Source organism: Barbus barbus (assembly GCF_936440315.1).
Source record: "Barbus barbus genome assembly, chromosome: 17".
Taxonomy (NCBI): domain Eukaryota; kingdom Metazoa; phylum Chordata; class Actinopteri; order Cypriniformes; family Cyprinidae; genus Barbus; species Barbus barbus.
Window position 1 is genome coordinate 28,412,677 of NC_136745.1, and position 23,621 is coordinate 28,436,297.

Sequence of the window (23,621 nt, forward strand, 5' to 3'; positions counted from 1 at the left end):
GAATCATTTGATTGTGTTAACGCAACAGAAATGTGGGTTCAATAAGTTTTTTTTTTTTTTTTTTTTTTAAGAAAGTAATACTTTTATTCAGAAAGGATGGATTAAATTGATCAGAAGTGACATCAAATACAATTACAATGTTTCAAAGGATTTTCATTTCAAATGCATTCCATTCTTTTGAACTTTCTATACATCAAAGAATTCTGAAAAAAAGTATCAAGTTTTACTTGCTAATATTAAGCAGTACAACTGTTTTCAACATTGAAGCTTATTTTAAAAGATTCAAATAGAAAAGTTTTTAAATTGTAATAATGTTTCACAATATTACTACTGTATTGTTGATCAAATAGAAACTTCTTTCAAAAAACATTTCAAAATCTTACTGAAAATTAGAGTGTTCATTTACTACAAGTTATGATTCCTACAAAATGTATGATTAGTGTGACAGTTTTTAGTTTCAATTGATTAGTACATTTGATATATACAGGCATACGCATGTTTTTAGTTTTTGCGGCGTGGGAAAGTCCAGTCAATTTTAGTGAAACAGACAGTTCTGACATTTCATGTAAACAAAATATTTATATTATTTAGAATGATCTAATTTAGGGAGTATTCCAGTATTTCTGGTTGTTTGCTGTGGATTTATCTACCCAAGTTTAATGCTGTACCCTAAATGGGAGTTGACCTAAATTAATTAACAATTAAATTTTTTGTGCCAGAAAAATATGCCTCAGGTTAAATAATAAATTGCATGATCGAATAGTAAGTAGTTTAAAAAATGCATTTAAAAAATACATATTTTCCCCTTAAGTAGCTACTTTTTTGTTTGCATGTTGCAGTTTAGCTAATTACTTTCCCTAAAGAGTAGCTTGATTATAGTTTGAGTATGAGTAGCTTTAGTTTTCTCAACACTGCTGTCTGATCCTCATCTGCCCGCTGCGTTCAGACCCATAACTGCCCTATCAGCCGTCTGAGCCGTGATCTCTCTTGGCCTTTGTTCCTCTGAAGTCGATCAGAACACACTTTCAGATGGTGACTTCAAACTCCAGCGTCCTAAATGTCAGATGGCCTTGCCTTGATGCCATGTTATAAAGCTAGCACTTCAGAGCCATACCAAGTCAATGAGCCTAACATCTTTTTTTATGTGTAGCTGTTTTTATAGCCATGCTCTAGATTTTAAGCGTGGTATGTAAGGGTGTGGAGAGTATGATTAATGGCTGTCGTTAACCTGTAGCTCTTCTCATGAGACATCGGGCGGTCTGCCGAGAGGTGTCTGGTAAAGTAACGCAAAATGGATTGGTAGCATGTTTCTGTCTGACACAAGCTAAATTGGATAGGTGTTTTGGATTGAGACAAAATGTGAAACGTTTGTGAATCAGCTCAGTGATAATAAGGTAGCGGTGTTTGGACAGTCGCTCCGTGTTTAAGGTGATTAAAATGCTTCAACCTTTAATCCTAATAAAGAGATGGCCATGAGAGTCGGCATGTGTCAAAACAACATTGAGAAATACTTGCTGAAGCAAGACAGATTTATATTCTTGCGTTCTTTCCAAAGAAACTTAATTGTTTGGCTCTGCTGCTGTCATTGGTTTTGTTCCATGAACCGCTCCCTTCTAAAGGTTCTCAGAAGTGAATTATTTATAACATTCATAGGCATTGCGTCATGGAAATAGCATACAAGAGACTTTATTCAAAATTGATTTTTGATTTTGACGTTTGATGTTGCTTTTATAACAATTTAGGACTACGGATGAAAAATAGCCTTTGGCTAAATCTGGTACAATACATGAAATGGAAATTATATGTTAAAAATTGTGCATGGTCCCTTTATAAATAAAGAGGGAAAAAAATAAAAAATGTGACACTCTACTGAGCAAAATACAGCAATATAATATATATAATTACAATATACAGACCACACCAAAATATGGGGCAATTTTTTTTTTTTTATAATGATTTCTTGTTGAAGTCTCTTATGCTCTCCAAGACTGCATTAATGTAATCAAAAATGCAGAAAAATTCTGAAATATATTATAATTTTAAATAACTGCTCTCTATATTAAAATATTTTACAATGTAATTTATTCCTGTGATCAAAGCTGAATTTTCAGCTTCAGTCTTCAGTGTCACATGATCCTTCAGCTGTCATTCAAATGTGCTGATTTGCTTCTCAAGAAACACTTCTTATTATTAGCAGTGTTGTTTATTATTATTCTTTTATTATTCTTATTCATTTCTTATTATCAGCAAAAATAGTTGTGCTGCTTAATATTTTTGTGGAAACCCAAGATATATTTTTCAGGATTCTTTGATGAATGGAAATTTAAAAAGAACAGTAATTTAGTAGAAAATTATTTTTTATAACATTAGAATATGCATTTACCTTTACCTTTTGATCGATGTGTCCTTGCTAAATAAAATGATTAAAAAAAAATCTTACTGAACCAAAAGTTTTGAACAGTAGTGTATATTTGTACTCAGCTTGTTGCAATGCATTCTGACTTTGCTTTTTTGAAGGATACATGCTCTGCTGACTTAGAATTTAAACAAAAATGGGTCAGGAGCACACATGTAATGCTGTAAAATGCCATTTGGGTTGCATAAACAGTGTTCCCGACCTAAACAAGTTCAGACCATCTTCTGTGTGAGGCGAAGCTCCAGACGCCCTGTCTGTTTATTCGTATAGGATCTTACGTACACTTTGCTAATCCTACCACTTTAAAGTGTTTAGTCTCAGCACGAACAGCTTTGGATGGCAGCTGCTGCAGTCCAAGTCAGACACAAGAAACACCATGATCAGCAGGGAAATGGGCGGAGCAAAGCTGCTAATTAATACGAGCATATCCAAACGCTCTGGGTCTAATAAGCTGTTCATCAGTGCCAGGCTTTTAAAAGATTCACCCACAGCTCTTTTCAGCACAAAAGTATTTGGCCTTTTTTACAGCATTTCTTTCCACTAGTTTTAGCACATTTATGAAAACATTTGGACATTGTTTGTTTTTTCTTCCAAATCATCTTGCATAAAGGGCTCAATTAGGGCCTGTCTTGAGTATTGCACTATTTGGTGATTTATTTCCTGATGATAGCCAAGAATTACAATGGCTGTTTAGGTTGAAGCTTTAAAGGAAAGGCCGCAGCGAAACCACTCATTTAATTGAAAATGGTCTGTTTGGGTGCAAAAAAAAAACTTTTAAAAGTATGTCATGACCCTTTTAAGGCCAAGAAGGGTTTCACATCGTTAACCTCCTTAAGGACATGGGCCGTGTCACGACAGAGGCGTACAGGAGCATTGTTATATTTTGAGGCTGTGATGCTATCTCTAATGGCCTGTCATTCACAGAAGTAACAGATAGCATTTTATAGCTTTTATGATATGTAATGAGGCACTTTTGCTTCAGAGAATGCAATTTGCTCCAAACAATGTGCTATAAATACTTTCCGGCCTGCATTTTCAGTTTCAAATTATGTAGTCAGCATGTTGTGTAAAATTGCTTTATTGTCGTATAATTTGGCATGCTTCTCAAATAATCAGTGAAGAACAGGTTATCCAACAGTCAAGTGTGTTTACAGATGATAAAATGAGGAAAAGTGTCTGTATTTGGTGGCATCTTGAGAAAGAGCAGCAAGACTTGTTTACGTCGGGGTCCTGCAGTGATTATACTTGCCCCCATTGTGCCCCAGTGGAATCTGAAAGGGTGTCGCACATAAAGCTAAATATAAGTGCTGCAATCTATCCTTCGCCAGCTATGGAAAATACTTTCACACAGCCCTAAAATAAGCATCGGTAGATTGGTGTTCTTGAGACATGTTCAAGCTTTGGAACGTGTGAACAGTTTTTGACAGCATTGGTCTGTAGGTGGAAGGGTCAGTTACTACTTTCACACTGCCTAAAGACTGCCTACACAGGTTTGCATTATAGATGGAGAGGCCATCATAGATACCTTCACCCCCACGGAGAGTTCCTTACAGATGACTGTAGTTTGAAATAAAGGTTCACACTGATATTGATGACTTACAAAGTGACTTTCAAATTGTATGTGTAGCATGTTCATTCCCTGAGAATTGAACCTGTGACCTTCATCCTTGTCTTACTAGTGCCATAATCTACCAGTTGAGCTAAAGGAACACAATTCCAGCGACTATCCTGCAAAAGAGATTGCTCATCGATTGGTGTTTGGGGGATTCAAACCTACAGCCTTTTGGTCTCAGGCATAGATATTTAAAGGTCCCATATTGTCAAAACTGACTTTTTTCATGATAACAGAGGTCTAGGGGCTGTGTAACTAACATACAAGTTTCAAATCAGTCAGTCCACAGTAAAGAGCACACAGCCTGCGTAAAGTAGCTGTTTTTTCACGATCCCTTGTGACTTCCGTAAAAATGTGACGTCCGATCTACTCAGTCACCGCCTTCAGTCACCATCCCGAGCACCGCCCACCGTCCTTTTGCCAAACCCCCAGACAGCAACGCGTCCATGCCATTACTGAGCAACAATATATATATTCTTAAGGACATCAAAACCTAAATAAAACTCCAGAAAGGTGTACAATATGGGACCTTATTAATATACAATATTAATCAATATTAATCAATATAATATACAATATTAATCACTATGGCACATATTAGATAGAGAAGCCTTAATTGATGCTTTCACCCTGACCGAATGTTCCTTACAGATGACTGTACTTTAGTCTATAGTTTGAAATAATTTCTTCTATTGTTCTATTGTCCTTCTATTGTTTCCTGTCTTCAAGAACTTAAAACCTGGATGTCAGATAACTTTTTACAACTAAATGCAGACTAAACTGAAATCCTGCTGGTTGGCCCTAAATCACAGATTAACTCATTTATTCACTTTGATCTCTAAATAACTCTTCTACCTCTCTGATTCCCCTTTTCTCAACTTCTGTCTGTATGACACATGGCCATTTTCTTGACATAATTGATGTTCATCATATGATTGCGAGACCTCTTGTTCCTTGTTGTCAACACTTGTTTGTCTGAATGTTCCCTCTGATTGTTTGGTGTATTTTGTTTGCCAATTGCTTGTATTATTTTGTAAAGTAACCTTGGGATCTTGAAAGGCCCTATTTAAAATAAAACATTATTATTATTATTATATTGATAACTTGATGTTTTCGAAGTTGTCATTTTCCGCTGAAAATTTTAGTTTTGTGGCTTTAGTCCATGTTTATTAAGCCTGGAACACTAGGGGTGTAATGGTACACGTCCTTGAACCAAAAACCTCCGGTTTGGCATGCATTTGAAAAAAAAAAAACAAAAAAAAAAACTAGTATTCATTTAACAGACACTGTTGTCCAAAGTGACTTGATGTGCATTCACGTTTTACTTGTAGTATGTTCATTCCCTGGGAATCGAACCTGTGACCTTGGTCCTTGTGTTACTAGTGCTGTAATCTTCCAGTTGAGCAAAAGTAACACAAATTTCTACAACTATCCCTTTGGAGCGCAATGGAGATTGTTCATTGATTGTCCTTTGTGGGATTCAAACCTACAACCTTTTGGTTTCAAGCTTAGATCTTCAATCACTATGGCACACTACAGTTTAAGGACTGTGGTATATCGGGGCATTTGAGACGTTGGGATCTCCAGAACAGATGTGTGTCAACACATTTGAGAGGATCAAGTCTCCTAATTTTCCCATGCACTCTTGTACTGAGCCATCAAAACAAGTGCAGTGTTGACTCAACATGAACTCTTGGCCTATATGGTCAGCCATACATGGAAAGTGTAATAACTCATTTCCACTCCTCTTTTTAAGCGTTACCGCAGGCATCCAGCTGAATTTATTGGGTCTCACCCTCCTGAGCATGTCGAGCATAACACGTTGGGAAAATTGATACTCACTGTGACCAAGCTATCAGAGTACATGCCATGAGGACGTCTGTATGACTCTGCCATCATCTGTATCTCTCTTGTTTAATGGGGTTTTTCGTTCTCATATTATCAAATACCATTTAGGGTTAATTTTATTATACAATTGACAGAATCTGAAAAAAGCGAAAATTAATTTCCGGCCAAATATTTTCAGTTCAATGTGATTACAATGAATTAAAAGCTCAAAAAGAGACAAAGTCTCAAAGAATCCATAAAAAGTGATCTACGTTACTTGAAGGATATTTCAAGTCTTCTGAAGCCAGATGATAGTTTTGTGTGAGAAACTGACCAAAATGTAAGCTGTTAGTGATTTTATATTTCAAACAAATATTTGTCAGTGAGCTATGAAAACATGTTTTCACCTTGAATTAAATGATTTTATGTGCCCATTGGCAGATATTAAAGGTGCCATAGAATGGAAAACTGTATTTACCTTGCATAGTTGAATAATAACAGTTCTGTACATGGAAATGACATACAGTGAACCTCAAACACCATTGTTTCCTCCTTATGTAAATCTCATGAATGCAAAAGACCACTGAAAAATAGGTGAATCAGAACATATGAATATTATCTCATCAAAATTACATTGGAAATGACAACTGGGTCGTTTCACTGGTTACTGAACTGGAAACTTCTTAATTTGTTTCCAGTTAATTGATACTCTTGCTCATCCTTAGAAGTCCAGGAAGTGTGACATGTACTCCATCTGGCTGAGACCAGTGTTAGTTGACAGTGTGCAGCTTAAAGGGATAGCTCACCCAAAAATTATAATTCTGTCACCATTACCCTTCAGTGTTAGCGATGCGAAGAAATAATCTCTCTATTGAATCAGCAAAACCAAATTTAGCCTCAAAAATGAAACAAATGCTTATTTAAAAAAAACAAATTTACTTCATAATCAACACTCAAATAATACATGTGTTGCATATAAACAATTAAATTATACACAAGGCAGTTTTGTCAACTTTTTCATTACGTAATTAACCCTAAAAAGGGCAAGACCATAAAGAGACACCAGAAAATTTATTTATTGGTATTTTTCATCTTATTAGGATGAAAATAATACAAATTCATGATTTTTATAAAAAAACAAAAAAAAAACATTACTTTTATTTTTGTATTTTAATGTTTGCATGCCACAGGATACAAAAACCATTTAGGGTTCATTTTATTATAAAATTGACAGAATCTGAAAAAAGCTCAGACTTCTTTCATGTAAAAAGTGAAAATTAATTTCCGGCCAAATATTTTCAGTCTAATGTGATTACAATGAATTAAAAGCTCAAAGAATCCATAAAAAGTGATCTACATTACTTGAATGCTATTTCAAGTCTTCTGAAGCCAGATGATAGTTTTGTGTGAGAAACTGACCAAAATGTAAGCTGTTAGTGAGCAGAACAGCAGAAGCAATGAGTTTTGAATGATGACAGAATTTCAAGTTTTGGCTGAACTATCCATATAAGATGACATCTGTGGCTGTATTTATGTGTGATTTCATCAGTCAGTGATTCCCTTAACTGTAAACGGCAGTGCAGTAAGGGGTGAAGACTGTCTGTTGTTTGGACAGTAACAGGGTTATATAAATGTCTAACAGGTGTTTGAGTTGAAGGGAGGGAGTGCTCTGTCTCTCTGTGTGTGTGTGTGTGTGTGTGTGTGTATGGAGAGACGATTGGCCCAGAGCACTAGTGACGAGGCTGCGTCAGACGGCCATGTATTTAAGCGAGGGTCCAGCGTTTCCACTGCAGCACTTTTTTAGCAGAGTGCTGAGTCCCGCACACAGGCAGACAGCACATACAGGACTCTGCAGAATGAGCGCCCGCAGCCTGTGTTTGCTCTTTGACCTGCTCATACAGACTTTAGCACCACAAAGTGCCCAGTCAGGATAACCATACGCCCACCGTGAACAACCAGAACGGCTCATCGACGAGAACCAAACCGAACAACATGGCTTGTCAAGTCCTTCTTCACAGGTAATGTCTCAGAGGAGAAAATCTCTAGACATTCAGTGGAACATAAGCTGCGGATGTTGAGAGAGAGGCTGTCGTTCTGGGTGAAACTGGATTGATTTGTTCCCGTCGGACTGTCTTGTTTATTGGTTTTCGTCCAAGGCTGCATGTGACGTTCAGATGAGACGGCTCACTGCCTCTCAGATCGCATGACGGAAAGCCCTGCTAACTCATGTAACACTGCTGATGAGCTGAACTAGGATTATTTGGTGAAAATGAGAGATGGAGATTCGGGCATAATTGTGAAAGTGATGAATCACTGCATGATACAGCATTTAATTCACAACCAATGAGTGCCTTGTGTGTGTTTTGGCCACTCATGCTGATAAGATAAAGTGCCGAGTCAGAGGAAGCCGTCTGCGTGTAATCCTCTTAAAGCCTCAGCTGATCTCATAGTGAAACAACGTATTACTCTTAGCTCCATCCACTCTTTATTTCCGGCTGCTTGATTTGTCACACTTTAGCCCTGTTTTCACCTTGAATTAAATAGATTGTGCCCATTGGCAGATATTAAAGGTGCCATAGAATGGAAAACTGTATTTACCTTGCATAGTTGAATAATAACAGTTCTGTATATGGAAATGACATACAGTGAACCTCAAACACCATTGTTTCCTCCTCCTTATGTAAATCTCATGAATGCAAAAGACCACTGAAAAATAGGCGAATCAGAACATAACACCGACTGTGACGTTACATTCGGGATCACTAATAGTTACGCCCCCAACATTTGCATGTTCTAGGCCAGCCGAACCATCAGAAGCTCTGCAGGTATTGTGAAGAAACAAGCGAGGATAACAGCGAAAATGGCAGATCATGGAAATAAATGTTATGTTCCAGGCTGTGCAGGGGGTGTGAAGTGCAGGGATGGGTTGGTGACTGTATTCAGAAAGCCACGGAAAGCAAATAACGAGTTCTAATAAAGTAACGCCAGCCACTAAAAGGACATGGTTAGCTACTACATAGTAGTAAATCTACATAGTAGATTTTAATTTTTTTTCCTGTTGTACCGAAATCGTATCGAACTGTGACCCCCGAACCGAGGTACGTACCGAACCGTAACATCTGCGTACCGTGCCACCCCTATTATGCATCTGTATTTTTATTGTTTCTCAGGCTAAGTCACTGGCATCAGAGTTCAGGTGAGGTCTTGCAGAAGAAATGAATGGAAGGATGTTACAGAAGGTTCTTTATTAAAGTGCTTCATGCTGAGTAATGCACGGTCAGTGTGAATGCATTACTGTAACTGATCTCTGAGCTCTGTGTGGGCAAGATACTGAGTATGTCTTAAACAAGGCTCGTTTTGTTCTCTTGCGATATTGAGCGATGCACTTTGTTTTTTTTAGTGCTGACACATTTTTCAAAAAGTGCTTCTCTAGTTGTCCCAGCAGCCGTTTGCTTTCTCCATGACGCTTCGTCTTTTAATTGCAATGGTATTTTTAAATAGACAATGCCATTTCAATGTGCCATAGATCTACATTAAGTTAACAGACGATAAATGCAGTCTGATTCATTCAACAAGGACTTTTTAGTTGATTCTATTGTGGCTTTGTGGCCTCGTATAATTGTTCAGAGAAACATAGAAGCTTAAATGAGCACTAAGAAATTAGTGTTATTTAGTATTAATCGTGTGAAGAACCCTTTTCCACCGTAAAGAACCTTTTGTGGAATGCAAAGATTCCTTTGATATTAAAGGTTCTTCATGAATTAGAATGAAGTATTAGCTGGTCATGTGATTATATACTATTTGTTGTGAGTGAACACTATAATTTGTTTAAAGTATTATTTTAAGGGGGGGACTGTAGTGGAAAAAGTTACTTAGTATGCTTTTTACAAATTATAAATGAGGAAAGCGATCTCAAAAATCTTAAAATCAGAAAAACTGACAGATTTTGCAAAAAAAAGTGAACTGGTCTGATTCGGTGGTCGTTTCTTTTTATAAATGCTCACATCCTAGAAATCAGGAAATCATTTGACGTTCTGACCTTGCAGACTAGCACTTGACTGTAGTTTCTAGAAAGTGTCAGGTGTCAGGATTTTCCTTTTTCATGGGGTCGACATGGGTTGGACACAAGTCTTCCTAGCAGCCTAGAGAGCTCAAGACATTGTACCATAGGACAAGCACGAGGTCCTGTGTCATTTTGGAGGCAGCTGTGTGGTCTGTTTCTGTATACGCTCATTTGCGTGTGTGTTTGTGTGCTAATGTGGCCGGCCGGTGAGCACCTGCTGTATCAGTCAAGGTCTTATTTGTTCCTTTCCCAGAACCTGACACGGGTGCTAACAAGTAGCAGGCAGCTAGTTTTATGTAAGCAAGCGTTCCTAGCATATCTGAATTTGTCACGCTGCCCCCAATTCATCTCCAATGCCCACTTCCTGACACTCCTGACGTTTCCTGTGACCTTTACGGGAAAAGATAAACCATGTTGTTCTACAGTCTACTTGTGAAATGTACACTAAATGAGACGTCTTTTCCCCGATGGCACATACAGCGATTATTGTATAAGGATGCTGGGTAGGAAAAATCATAGTTAATATAATCATCCTAATGTTTCTTTCCGTTTCCGTTCTTTCCAGTTCACACATTTCTTCCATCAGCATTCTTCCAGGATCTGCCGCGTAAGTATCTACTTCTTTTTTAAAAGCAGTTCAGTAGCAACCATATATGTATGTGTAAATAATTCATACGTTTTATTCTTAGAAGTCCCATCTAGAATCATATGGTTTGCTCCGAGTCTTGTTTGTTTGCTGTTGACATGAACAGCATACAAGGCCTTTCTTTAACCAATAGGTCCATTTGAAGTAAATTTCTCTGACATTAATTTGGTCCATATGCAATTATCTTTTGGTCTAAATCAGATTTGTTGACTCAGACGGCCACAGTATGCAATAAACAGGCTTTTTAGGTGGACAGAAGGCAAAATGTAACTGAACAAATGTGATTATGGTCTTAAAAGCAGATAACTAGGGCATGCCATCTCGCCGACAGAGAGACCGTCTGGACATTGACTTAGAATTAAAAATGGAATTCTGCCAAAAAAGCTATATGTTGCTGAGATTCCGCTAATTGTGTTCATAATGAAAGAAACTCACCAGCAATTAGAGGTTTAAGCTTGTCTGGATTTTATTTATTTGATATGACAGAACTAAGAAAACTAGAGGAACAGCCATTAAGACCAGTGACACTATTTTGACAAACCATTTCCCCGTCTAAATACTGTAAAGCTGATATAAAGCCACCCAGCGATGTAAAGCTGCTTTGACACAATTTGCATTGTTAAAAGCTCTATACAAATAATATTGACTTGACTTGACCAGTAATTCATTACAGTGAACAACTGAAAATTAAGATATATATATTTTTTTTAATTCACGCCTTCAACAACTTTTTGTTTGCTTTCAGGAACCAAAATTCACAAAGCCTTGGAAAACTTGAATCTGTCATGTAGCCTAATTTTAAAAGTGTGATTTCTAGACGTGAAAAAGTCATGCAAATAAATAAAACCTTAAAAAGCCATGGGCATTTTATAACAAAAACACATTTTACTAGTTATGTTAACCTTTAAAATATTTTATTGCATAGAAATTGCAAGTAAGAAAACAATTAAATATGTATCCTTAGTCCTTTTCCTGTAAAACACAAACAACTGGAAGAGCATGTAGATTAATTGGTTAAAAAGAGCATAGCTCACTGAAGAACATTCAGCTCTAAACATTTCTGGAACGATGAAAAAATTGCATTCAGCTCTTCGTTTCCTACTAGCGAATGGCTTTTCAGCTGAAGCCTTGACTATCAGCAGCGTGTTGTGCAGGAGGAAGAATATTATCCGATTTTGAAAAGGCCTCGGAGCAGAAAATGCATTAAAGTATCTGTAACCAAACTGCAGCTTCAGGCAAAACTAGTGCATCTGGCCATGAAATTCTGCAGCACTTAGGTGCACAGCACCATCCTCTATTGATTTATTGCTGGAATTTTGGCAAAAGGCAGCGTGACTCAACGAGCCTTTTGGGCTAGATGGGCACGTGGAGGTTGGTTAGGAAGGCATGCTGGGGGTCCATTGTTCTTATGACTTCAACATAGCCAGAGCCTCAGTGCAGGACACATCAGAGACTTGGGTGTTGTAATACTGAAGGTCTAGTGCGCTCAAAACACTTCTATTTTCAGACACAAGAATCTGTGATGCTCAGAATGGAGGGATATTTGTTAGATCTTTGAGCTTGCGCTGAAAACTCCTTGGCTGACATTGTTAAAAAGGTCGAACTGTGATAAATATGGGTACTGTGTATCTGGCCTCAATGGGAAGATTTTTTTATATATATATACAGTTGTGTCAGACGCCTTGAATGTGTTTCTTTGCAGTATAATCCAGAGGACCATCCGTGCTGCAGTGGAACAGCACTTGTTGGACTTGCAGACCTCTATTGACAAGGAGCTCGGCAGCTATGAGAGTCAGGTGTTGGACTCCCAGCCCTTTCAGGGGTGAGTTTGACAATACACACACAGCACATGCCGACGCTAAACCTGGTGTTTATTTGCTTGTAGCTGAAATTTGAACGTTAATATTTGGTGAAAATATGAATCTATATGTATTTTTCTCTACAGAAACAGCCCTACTCAGAAGACAGCAGGGCCTGAGAACCATGAAGATGTGCAGTCTGAATCTGAGGCAGAGACTGAGACTCTCCCGGAGGTTACAGAGGAGGGCCTGCCATCAGAGAATAGCGAGGTAAGCAATTAGAGGGATAAGCTTGTCTGGATTTTATTTATTTGATACGACAGAACTAAGAAAATTAGAGGAACAGTGATTAGACCAGTAATTCTCAACCTAGCTGAAACCAACTGAAAATAATACAAAATCTATTCAAATTCACCCCCTCGGCAACTTTTTGTTTGCTTTGGAGAACCAGAATTCTCACAGCCTAGGAAACCCTGAATATATGATGTAGCCAAATTTTAGAAGTTTTATAGATGAGAAAAAGTCATGCAAATTAATAAAAAATAAAAGTGCATTTTTAATGAATCATTTCATTATGCTAAGCCCTGAAATATTTTATTGGAAAAAACTAATAAATCTGTACCCTTAGTCCTTATTCTGTAAAACACAAACGACTGGAAGAGTCATGTAGATTAATTGGCTAAAAAGAGTATTGCTCCCTGAAGAACATTTCTGGAGTTTTGATATTTGATATTTGATATTTGAATTTGATATGAGAATGAACATAGATTAAAATAAGTTTTGAAAACAAAACTAGGGCTAGGGGGGGTTTGAATATCGTTGTGGACAGTGGAGTCAGAAAGGTAAAGAACCACTGCATTAGATCATTTCTGTAGTCCTTGAGCATAATTCGTCTCAATGCTATCAGCAAGGTCAGCAGAGTGAGAAACAAGGGCCTTCCTGTCAGATAAACAGACCATCATCTGTTCTCAGCAGGCACAAGTGATCTTCCCCCGTTTAACACCGTGCCGGAGCGAACGAAACATTTCAGATAAAGCACTTTCCTCAAGTAGCTAATTAAGTAATGATGTGAAGCTGTTTCTGAAGAACCGTCACCAGAGCTGATGATAAAGGTTTGCGTCTCTTGACTGTGAGGTGTAATAAAATGGTGAGCGTGTCTGGGGTCTCTGGGATTAACAGTCTCTTTGGGAGGCTTCTCTTCCCTCCACATGCACGTGCATAAAGTTCTTGTGGCCTGGCCACAGGTTAGGAACATATGAACTGGGTCACCTTCTTTTAATAGCCGTCCCTGAGGAATGACAGCGCCACCTGGTCAACGCAAACACTCCCTCCCTCAGAGAGCCACCTCATTCCTCAATGTTATCTGCTCCCGACCTTGAGACGCCGTCATCAGTAAACACACGCAAGGCCTTGATGAGTTTAAGTGTTCAGAACATTTGGCATTGTGCAATGCCAAAACGTATTATCTTTTTCACTTGTAAACCTGTCAGTACAGTCAGTGGTAATTACTCTCCTTTTCCCTGCAGGAATCTCAAGGTTCTCAGCTCAGCAGCCCTGTCACGGGAGAAAGCTCTGGGATGGACCTTGACACAGAGACTCTCATAGAAGCTGAGAATCTCAGCACAGAAAGGTTAGATTGGAAGCGTTGAGATCTGATCACAATTAAGAGTTTGCACATTTTTTTGGAGGCTAAATCCACTCATTTCAATAGAAATCCATGCATCTGGAATTGTGCCACTCATAATTTCCTCATGCAGGTGTTTCTGAAAAATCAAGGCTTTTAATCAGGAAGTAAACAAATGTCAAATTCCTCCCTCAGAGATCAGACCTATTATTAATTGTTATATATTAAATAAGTGGCAAGAAGAGTGGGATACATGTGCAAATAATACATTTCAAACAGATTTTTAATCTCTTTTAAAACTAATTTGATCAAGTGGTATTTACCAGATGTCTCACAGGTCATACAAGACCGACTCATGCATTTTTACTTAAAGGTGAAGACCCTACTCAATGCATGTTTTGCAAGATTCCCCTTTCTGTCAGACATATTTTATTGGACTGTCCAGCTTTTAATCTATGTAGAAAACTCTTATATGATTATATTAGTTATTTAGTAGAATTTTACCAGAAAAAGTTTTGGGATTTTTGTCATATGTTAATGTAATATAACTTGTGTTTGTATGTTTTCTGTTTTTTATTGTATTTATTATACTTGTATTTTTGTTAATTGTTTTTGCCATGAAAATAGCCTAAGATGCTGACATGGCATTAAATAAAAATATACTACTACTACTACTACTCTGAAAAATCATCTTTAGGCCTACATGAATGCAAATGCTTCTAGCTACTTTCAATATCACGTTGTTGCATTTAAAAAGTATGCATTGTAGGGTCATAAACAATTACGGTTAATAACAGGCATGATAATAAGCAACTAGTTAATAGTGAGAATTGGTCCCTATACTAAAGTATTACCACAATTCTTTTATAGTCATTTTACAGGTTAACTACTGTCATGGTTTAGTGAATACAATAGCACACACTACACAATCTGACATGCCTGAATAATATTTTTAGTGGCATGGGCATTTGAACAGCACAGACATTTTACCCCCTTGAACACTGGCACGCAAGAACGCACATCGAGTATGTATAGTGAAACCTCACGCATGAATGCACTGGCCAGGCATTCATGTCTGTGTTTGTGTGCTCACGTGGAGTATATTTCTGGACTTCAGCTGCTTTACAGCCCATTAGTGAAAGAAAACTCTCATCTAATGAAAAGGCTGATTTTGAAAGCTTACAAAAATAACCTTTTACAAGGAACATACAAAATTGTTCTGTTCCTTTAATGGAAAATAATAATAGAAATCTCTAGCTAGAAATAGCTTGTAAACTTTAAATTGTGTTCCTGTAAAAACTTTTGTAAGCCTGTTACACCTTGCATCGGATAAGCGAGCGTCCTAGATTCCAGAGTCACAGTCTGTTAGCTTGTATAGTATGTGTGGGTGTGACTTGTAAAGTTTCAATACACTTAAACTTTTGCCGTCCTACCTGGATTCTCTGCTTGTTTTACGACCTTATTAATAAACTAAATATGACTAGGTTTTTTTCCAAGCAAGACATTTAAAGAGCTCTATAATTGACATGCATGAAGGGAACCGATCACACCTCACTGTGGAGTTCATAGTCATTTGTTTCCATCTTCACACAGACTGAAGAACTACCCAGACCACGAGCAGATGGACCAGGCTGATGTTATCACCCGTGTGAGTATTTTAGAATAGCACCAGGATTCTGTCTGTTTTTCTATGCTGAAGCGTCTAATCAAAGCTCTTCAATGATTCGCAGGAGCCTGAAGACTGTGACCTGAATGCTAATAATGAGTCCACAGAGCCAGACAGCGGCCCTCAGTCTCTGACCAGAAGCATTTTCTCAGACAGTGAACAAGAAGGTAACTATTTATATAATTTCTCTGTAAAAGATAAGTTGCACTGTATTAACTGCTAATGGGAACAAAAAAATTGTCCCTATGCAAAATCGTATAAATGAACAGATAATATGAAAAAAAAAACACTAATATTGTTAGCTTTATTTAAAAAAAAATGTAAATGCAAGTTGCATAAGCTTAGGGCAGCATCTGTTTAACTGACCAGTGGAAGTGGGGAAACTTTTTGGAAATCAGTCATTATTTTTGCAGTCCAATTTGGTACAAATTGTGGTGAAGAAAACGCACACTTCACCTTTAAGCTCATATAAGACTGATGGGATGTGTTTTGTGTATTTATACATTGGCTGAATGTTAACAGTGCCCTTGAATTTGAAACTCGAGAGTTTGTGAAATTAATAGAACACAGTGCTATAAATATGGAAGGTAAACCGTTATTATTCATAAACCACCAACATCCACATTTCTGTTTCTCATGTATGTGTAGATGTATGTGAACCATAAATATGGTTCATGTGGCCTGAGTGAATGCTAGTTATGTCTCATTTGTATTTCAGCCATAGATCCGCAGCATTATGTGTCTGTGTGCGTGCGTGTGCGTGTGCGTGTGTGTGTGTGTGTGTGTGTGTGTGTGTGAGGATCATAGCTCACTGCACTCTTCTGTGCTATCTCTCTCTTTCTCCGCCCATGCCTGGTCAGCATCATGCCCCATCAATTTCCCATCCATTGACTTCACATGTATGCACCTGCAGAGAGAAGGGAGCGGTAAGTAGCATCTCCACAGCCCTCCCCCCAGCTCGTCCATCGCCCACTGTTGCTCTCAAGCTGTTTTCACTCGTTTCGAACCTGAGTTTGGCTCCGCCCCTTCCCCCATGGCCACCTTCTCACACCGCCTTAATGCAAACCACAGTACACTTTTAACATCTACCACATGAGTTACATTGTGAATAGACATTTACATGTATTCATTTAGCTGACGCTTTTATCCAAAGCTATATATGTCAGAGGTCGCACGCCTCTGGAGCAACTAGGGGTTAAGTGTCTTGCTCAGGGACACATTGGTGTCTCACAGTGGATTCGAACCCGGGTCTCTCACACCAAAGGCATGTGTCTTATCCACTGCGCCATCACCACCCATAGGCACTGAAAATGTACGTAATGTTTTTTCTACCAAAACTGCACCCAGAACATCACTTGTGGATGCACTTGTTGCTTGCCAGAGGTGATTTCTTCCAGGACAAGTAGCATTAAGGAGGTCCAAATGGAATCTTTTGGACCTTTTCTGCATTTTTCCACCTTGATTTTAAGGGAAAATCTGTGGAATTTTACAGAAGGGATTTAAATATGCAAATGCATGTTGAACGGAAATAAGAGTATTAAATTTAATGTATTAACCCAAAATATTTAATATACATACATGACTATGAGGAATGTTGTGAATCAATACTGCCAATGCTCTGAAAATCTGCAGAACTTTCTATTGAGTTCTGTTGGCTCGGATTCCATGTAGAAATACATTTTCTTATAGTAGACAAATTTAAAGTGTACTTGTACAACAGCAGTTTACTTCTGCAAAATTAGGACGGATTGCTTTCATACAAAAGGCCAGCTCCAACAATAAATAAAACTGTAAAGTTTTAGTAATCGTAGTTCACACTACAGCTTTAGTGATAACAACAGAGGAACGATATCGTTGGAATCACTTTCAGAATTATTTTTTTCCCAAGAAACACTAATCAGAACACAACCCACTTTCAAGAGCTTAAGCATTCAAACCAGCAAGAGACGACAACATTGCAGTGGTGTGCTTATAATAAACAGAACATTATTATCCATTGATGTGGATGCTAACATAGTTATTATTATTATAGTTTAGTGCTGCAAAACGATTAATCACAATTAATTGCATTCAAAATAAAAGTTTGTTTCCATACTATGTGTGTGTACTGAATTATGTATATATAAATACACACACATGTATATATTAAGGAAAAATGTTAGATTTATATATTAAAATATTTATATATAATATCAATTATATACAGTACATACACATTTTTTAAATATATACATATGTGTGTGTATTTATATAACAATAAATATACACAGTAAGCGCACATATAGTATGTAAACAAACTTTTATTTTGAATGCGATTAATTGTTTTGCAGCCCTTTTACAGTTATTATGTATTAACTATACCTAGCATTGACGCCAACCAAATTCAGTTCTGACGTCAAATGGAATCTCTAGTGCGAAAACGCCTTCAGTTTGAGTTCGCCCCCCTGAGACTCACATGCACCCGGTTGGTCCTGCTGACTCCCACTATTTACCATCTGCTATCAGCAAATGCATCATCTTTCTCCTAATCAACCACCATGTCAGACATCTAGTCAGTGCAAATTTGATCGGCTAAGTTTCCATAGCAGGCCCCAGTCCAGTACATTCTCTGCCCTCTCGGGTCGGGTCGGATCAACGTGACTTCTGCTCTGAGCATGATTCCCTGCATCGAGCACGATAAACAATGGCTGCTGTCATTGCTGATGTAGCAGCTCTTTAAATACTTTGGCTCCAGAATGTATGTGTGTGAATGTTTGCCTGAGTGGATGACATTCAACTGTGCACTCTTACCCAGAAGCGTCACTTGCCAAATAACACAGTGCTTGTCTATTTCCACGAAGCGTTCTGAGGAAGTCTTGGTTTTTATGTGCTTTCTGGCTCGCTCCACATGTTTCAGAGCAGCTTTGATTTCTGCGCACCCCTTTAGACATTGGGTTAATAGCTCAAAGCCAGGCCTGTTGTGAACTCCTAACTCTGTGTGGAAATGTATGCGATCGAGTTATGCTGATGATATTGATGATATTTAATAGCAGTGCTTTTGTCTGTGTCTTTGTCAGACCCTGTGCCAGTGTTCATGTCATGGCAAGAGGAGACCGAGTCAGGGGAGGCCCAGCTGTCCCCGCTGGCGGGCCGCATGGTGCCGCTGCCTCTAGAAGACGATACTCAGCCGCTGCTAGCCCGACGCTTCCTGGAATTTGGCCACAGTCAGCGGTTCTTGCAGCAGGATCACGATGCTGCATCCTCCACCAAAGCTTTGTCCTGTGGGAGGTGAGCAGAGAGACCACAGACACTTATGAATACTCCGATACACTGACAGCTAAACTCACGCTCGTGTCACTTCTCTCAGGCCTCGCCGTGCTTCCCTCTCTTCTAAAGACAGTCCGAAGGGAGACAACGTCTCCCACCAGCTCACTAAGAAACTCCAGAACCTCAAGAAGAAGATCAAGCAGTTTGAGGAACAGTTTGAAAAAGAGAGAAACTACAAGGTTAGAATGATATACACTAGTGGTCAAAAGTAAATGTTTTTGAAGTAATCTCTTCTGCTCACCAAGTCTGCATTTATTCGATTTTAAAATACAGCAATATTGTGAAATATTATTGCAATTTAAAATGACTTAAAATGTAATTGTTTCTGGGATGCAAAGTTGACTTTTCAGCATCATTACTCCAGTCTTCAGTGTCACATGATCCTTCGGAAATCATTCTAATATGCTGATTTGCTGCTCAAGAAATATTAATTATTATTATCACCAATGTTAAAGACAGTTATGTACAATTTTTCTCAGGATTATTTGATGAATAGAGCAGCATTTAGCTGAAATAGAAAGCTTTTGTAAAGTAAGTCTTTAATGTTACTTTTGATCAATTTAATGCATCCCAGCTGAATAAAGGTTATTCATATAATATCAATATATTTAATTTCCCAAAAAAATTAAGTTTTTGCTGACCCCAAACTTTTGAACAAAATAGTGTATAATGTTACAAAAGCTTTCTATTTTAGATAAATGCTGTTCTTTTGAACTTTCTATTCATCAAAACATGCTGAAAAAATTGTACACACCTGTTTTCAACATTGATAATCATCATAGATGTTTCTTTGAGCAGCAAATCAGCATATTAGAATGATTTCTGAAGGATCATGTGACACTGAAGACTGGAGCAGTGATGCTGAAAATTCAGTTCAACGAATTGCATTTTAACACATTCAAATAGAAAACAGTTCTTTTAAATTGTAAAAATATTTCACAATATTTTGTACTGTATTTTGGATGCAGCCTTGGTAAGCAGAAGAGACTACTTAAAAAAAACGTTAAAAATCGTACTGTTCTAAATCATCTGAGCTGCAGCACATGCATTAATAATTTCAGAAATTATCAGTTAAATTGATATTTGTGCTTCATTTGCAGCCATCTCACGCTGACAAGGCAGCTGATCCAAAGGTGCTGAAGTGGATGATTGATCTGACCAAAATCCGCAAGCAGCTCAAAGGTAAGAGTGGCTGTGTGGGCTGGGGGGGTGATATGGGTGTGGAGTTTCTGATAGTCAGTGTCATATGTTATTGGGCGGTCTTGGTCCAGGCCTGCTCCCCTGTCCTCTGTGGGAGAAGTGCACCTTACACTGCATGTCTGTAGAGGCTCTGGGGCTCTCTCTCATGGGACCACCCTCATACTCTACTGGAGAGCCCTCCGCTCACTGTGTTTGGCCCCCCACACTTCCCATCATCCATTTCCATTTGATGCCCCCCATCAGAGGTGCACTGTCGTATAAAGTCTCTCTTTCTTTTTAACTAAATCCACTCGGATGGCGCGCATCGGCAGGACGACAGCACCTCTTACCCAAAGGTTCCCTGAGGCACCAGGCCGTGCTTCAGTCATACAGACGCCACTCGTCCTCTTCCTCCGTCCCGAACACACCCCATTTTACACTGTCACGCCCCCTCAATGCCTCTAGACAGGCGCCCCACTTCTGTAAGTACTCTTAAGCAGCAGTAAGTAGACTTGAGTTTGACACTCTCTGCTCTCCTCTTTCTCTAAATGTCTCTGACCGCGGTCTCGCAGACGCTTTCCCGCTACGGGACGCTCTCAGCCACGTGTCTCAGCTTCTTTAATCGTCTAAAGTGTATGTTTATGAGGAATTTCAGATCAGGTTCAAGGGCTCATAGGCCGAGCTTGTGTTTCCAAAATGCTTCTTTGGCCCTCTTATAGTGTATTTTGTGAGGTTGTCAGTGCGCTACTGATGGACATTTTCGTAGTTTGTGGTGATGCTGAGTGAGGTCGATCACTGGCCTTGTATTTCTTTTGGTTAGTGTTAGGGCGGCACGATAAATCGCAATGAAATCGGTTCTGTGATCAGTAGTAAATCTCCATCCAACGGCCAGAGGGCGCTCTCGCGCTGAAACTCCAAATAAGCCCCGCAGAAGAAACCCAGGAAACCCCTATAGCGGTAGCTAAATAAACCGAAGGTTTAAATGCTTTCGTTGAGCATTTACTACACAGAGCTGTAGTTCACTGAGAAGCTACGCAAACAGCTGTCATTATCGCGAACGATTACTTCCATTTCATAATCGCACGATTATATCGTCTGCATTTAGTTTTTTCGTAGCTTGTCAGTGAACTGCTGACATTGAGATTTACTACTGATTACAGAACCGGCTTTTCTGACCAGATGCGCATGACAATCGCATTTGATTAATTGTGCAGCCCTAGTAGTTCAACTAGGTAGGTCAACTCCATCCTAAATGCTACCAGCAAGCCTTCTGGCTCCTAATTCGGTCTTTCTTTTTGTCTCTCTCACCCAGATGCCAAACACAAGGCTGAGAGTGAGCTGACTCCGCAGACGCGTCCACGCAGTAACACTCTGCCCAAGAGCTTTGGATCCACGCTGGATCAGTCGGCTCACGAGGACCCCATGGAGAGTGAGGCACAGGATCACCGGCCCTTACGAGAAGAGACACTGGAGCTCATTCAGCACTGCATCCAAACCAAAAGAGCCGAGGACGGCTGGCCAGAGGACGTCAGAGTGAGTTCCAGCTTCTTAAACTTTAATCAGCAGCTTTGATGTATTTCGAATTCATCTCAAAAGTTCTCAGGAAGTTAGATCTAGTAACATCTACATTACATGACTCTTGCACAGATTTTTGCCCTGATTTATGGTCTGGATGAGTCAACGCTAGTTGTGGAAAGTCAGAGTCATTATTTTAAACTGGAATAATACTGTATTATTCCAGTTTAAAATAAAGGTTTTCTATTTAAAAATACTTTAAAATTTAATTTATTTCTGTGATGCAAAGCTGTATTTTCAGCATCATTACTCCAGTCTTCAGTGTCACATGATCCTTCAGAAATCATTCTAATATGATGATTTATTATTATTATTATCAATGTTGGAAACAGTTGTGCTGCTTAATATTTTTTTGGAACCTGTGATTATTTTTCTTTATCAATATTTTAATTATTTGAATAAAAAGTAAAAAAGAAAAGCATTTATTCAAATGTATATTCATGTATATTTAAAAATAGAAAACATTTTACATTATTATATTATGTAATTATATTTCACAATATAACTCTTTTCTGTATTTTTGATCAAATAAATGCAGCCTTTATGAGCATAAGAGACTTCTTTAAAAAAAAAAAGTCAATCTTACTGATCCCAAACTTTTGAACTGCATGGGTTTGTGATCAAAACGTCCTAAAAGTCTGTTATTGTTATCATCAGTCGTTCAGTGTATGATGCCCAGTTTTTCTCTATTACCATTTAAGGCAAGCTTTTTTTTGATGGCTAGTATTTTAATATCTGTTCAGATATTTAAAAATCAAGTAGTTTATCCAGCCATAACATCTAATTTGAGAATTTAATTTGTTGCTGTATACAGAAAATGACGAAGGAGCAGCTTGCCAGTGAGAAAACAGTCATGCAGAAGAATCTTCTGTACTTTGAGGGACTTCATGGACGCCCCGTAGGTGTCTCTCTCGCTCTCACACACACAAACTTTCCCCATGATTGCAGTGCTTTGACAAAAGTGTCCTACTGCAGGTGACCCGAGAGGAGCGCTTGTTTGTGAAACCCTTGTATGACAGATATCGGCTGGTCAAGCAGATGCTCACCCGTGTCAGCATCACCCCTATCATAGTAAGACACCCTGTTACTCTGTTTTTTCCACACCCACATTAGCCTTTTGGATATTTGGTGTTATGAATAATACATAATTAATGTTTGCAATCTGAAACCAAATCTAGAGTTTATAATTAATGCATATTCAAAGAATGATGTTGAAAGTGGCTGTAATATGATAGGATTGTGAAATGAAAGCTGACACCGCTTTGTAGAGATGAATAGGATCTAGTGTTGTTGATTGTATAGTATGCTGGCTAGACATCTAGCACAGAGGAAGCAGAATAACTGGGCTCTCCTCTCTCGCACAGGCTTCTCCCTCCAGCAAACGGCGCAATCAGATGTTACAACCCATCATCGAGGGCGAAACTGCCCACTTCTGTGGTGAGATCGAAGAAGAGGAGGAGGAGGAGGGCAAGGGCCAGCAGGAAAATGTAGAGATGCAGAGCGAGGGCTCAGAAATCATCATGGACCCAGTAGCTCAGCCTAGCTCCCAGCAGCCCACTCAGGAGAACATCCTCAGCTCTGGAAAGCTCAATCTCGATCTGGGTCTGTCCAGCTCCAACGCCTCCTCAATGTGAGTGTGGACCAGAAAATCAAAATTGATATTACTTTCTTACTAACTGTTCCTAGAACAGTATAGAGTAGTGCTGGGTAAAAAATATTGATATCTCAATATTAATCGATATTAGTCTAGCCTGTTTTCAGTTAATAGATGCAACATTGAAGGGCACCTCCCATCCAATAAATCACAATAAGCATTGTGCTTTGGTACTTTTAATATGAAACAAAGTCTCAGATTTCAAATGCTATCCATTGTATTGCATTATTCAAACAATAAATGCCGTTTTGGTG

At 38.6% G+C, this 23,621-nt stretch overlaps 1 protein-coding gene across 4 annotated transcripts in view; it reads left to right on the forward strand.

Moving 5' to 3' along the window:
* The window catches only part of fam13b (family with sequence similarity 13 member B), a 61,598-nt gene that overhangs the window by 33,002 nt on the left and 4,975 nt on the right, over nucleotides 1–23,621 (forward strand). The window contains exons 8-22 of one of the 4 annotated variants that reach the window (XM_079438597.1): nucleotides 10,484–10,525; nucleotides 12,267–12,386; nucleotides 12,510–12,633; nucleotides 13,890–13,993; nucleotides 15,581–15,635; nucleotides 15,718–15,820; nucleotides 16,514–16,579; nucleotides 18,710–18,920; nucleotides 19,000–19,138; nucleotides 20,060–20,141; nucleotides 20,471–20,620; nucleotides 21,451–21,671; nucleotides 22,528–22,611; nucleotides 22,689–22,784; nucleotides 23,078–23,343. In XM_079438597.1, coding sequence (XP_079294723.1) covers nucleotides 10,484–10,525; nucleotides 12,267–12,386; nucleotides 12,510–12,633; nucleotides 13,890–13,993; nucleotides 15,581–15,635; nucleotides 15,718–15,820; nucleotides 16,514–16,579; nucleotides 18,710–18,920; nucleotides 19,000–19,138; nucleotides 20,060–20,141; nucleotides 20,471–20,620; nucleotides 21,451–21,671; nucleotides 22,528–22,611; nucleotides 22,689–22,784; nucleotides 23,078–23,343 — 1,863 coding nt within the window. The remainder of the gene's footprint in view (nucleotides 1–10,483; nucleotides 10,526–12,266; nucleotides 12,387–12,509; nucleotides 12,634–13,889; nucleotides 13,994–15,580; nucleotides 15,636–15,717; nucleotides 15,821–16,513; nucleotides 16,580–18,709; nucleotides 18,921–18,999; nucleotides 19,139–20,059; nucleotides 20,142–20,470; nucleotides 20,621–21,450; nucleotides 21,672–22,527; nucleotides 22,612–22,688; nucleotides 22,785–23,077; nucleotides 23,344–23,621) is intronic. The other 3 variants (XM_079438598.1, XM_079438599.1, XM_079438600.1) reach the window with 3 other exon arrangements.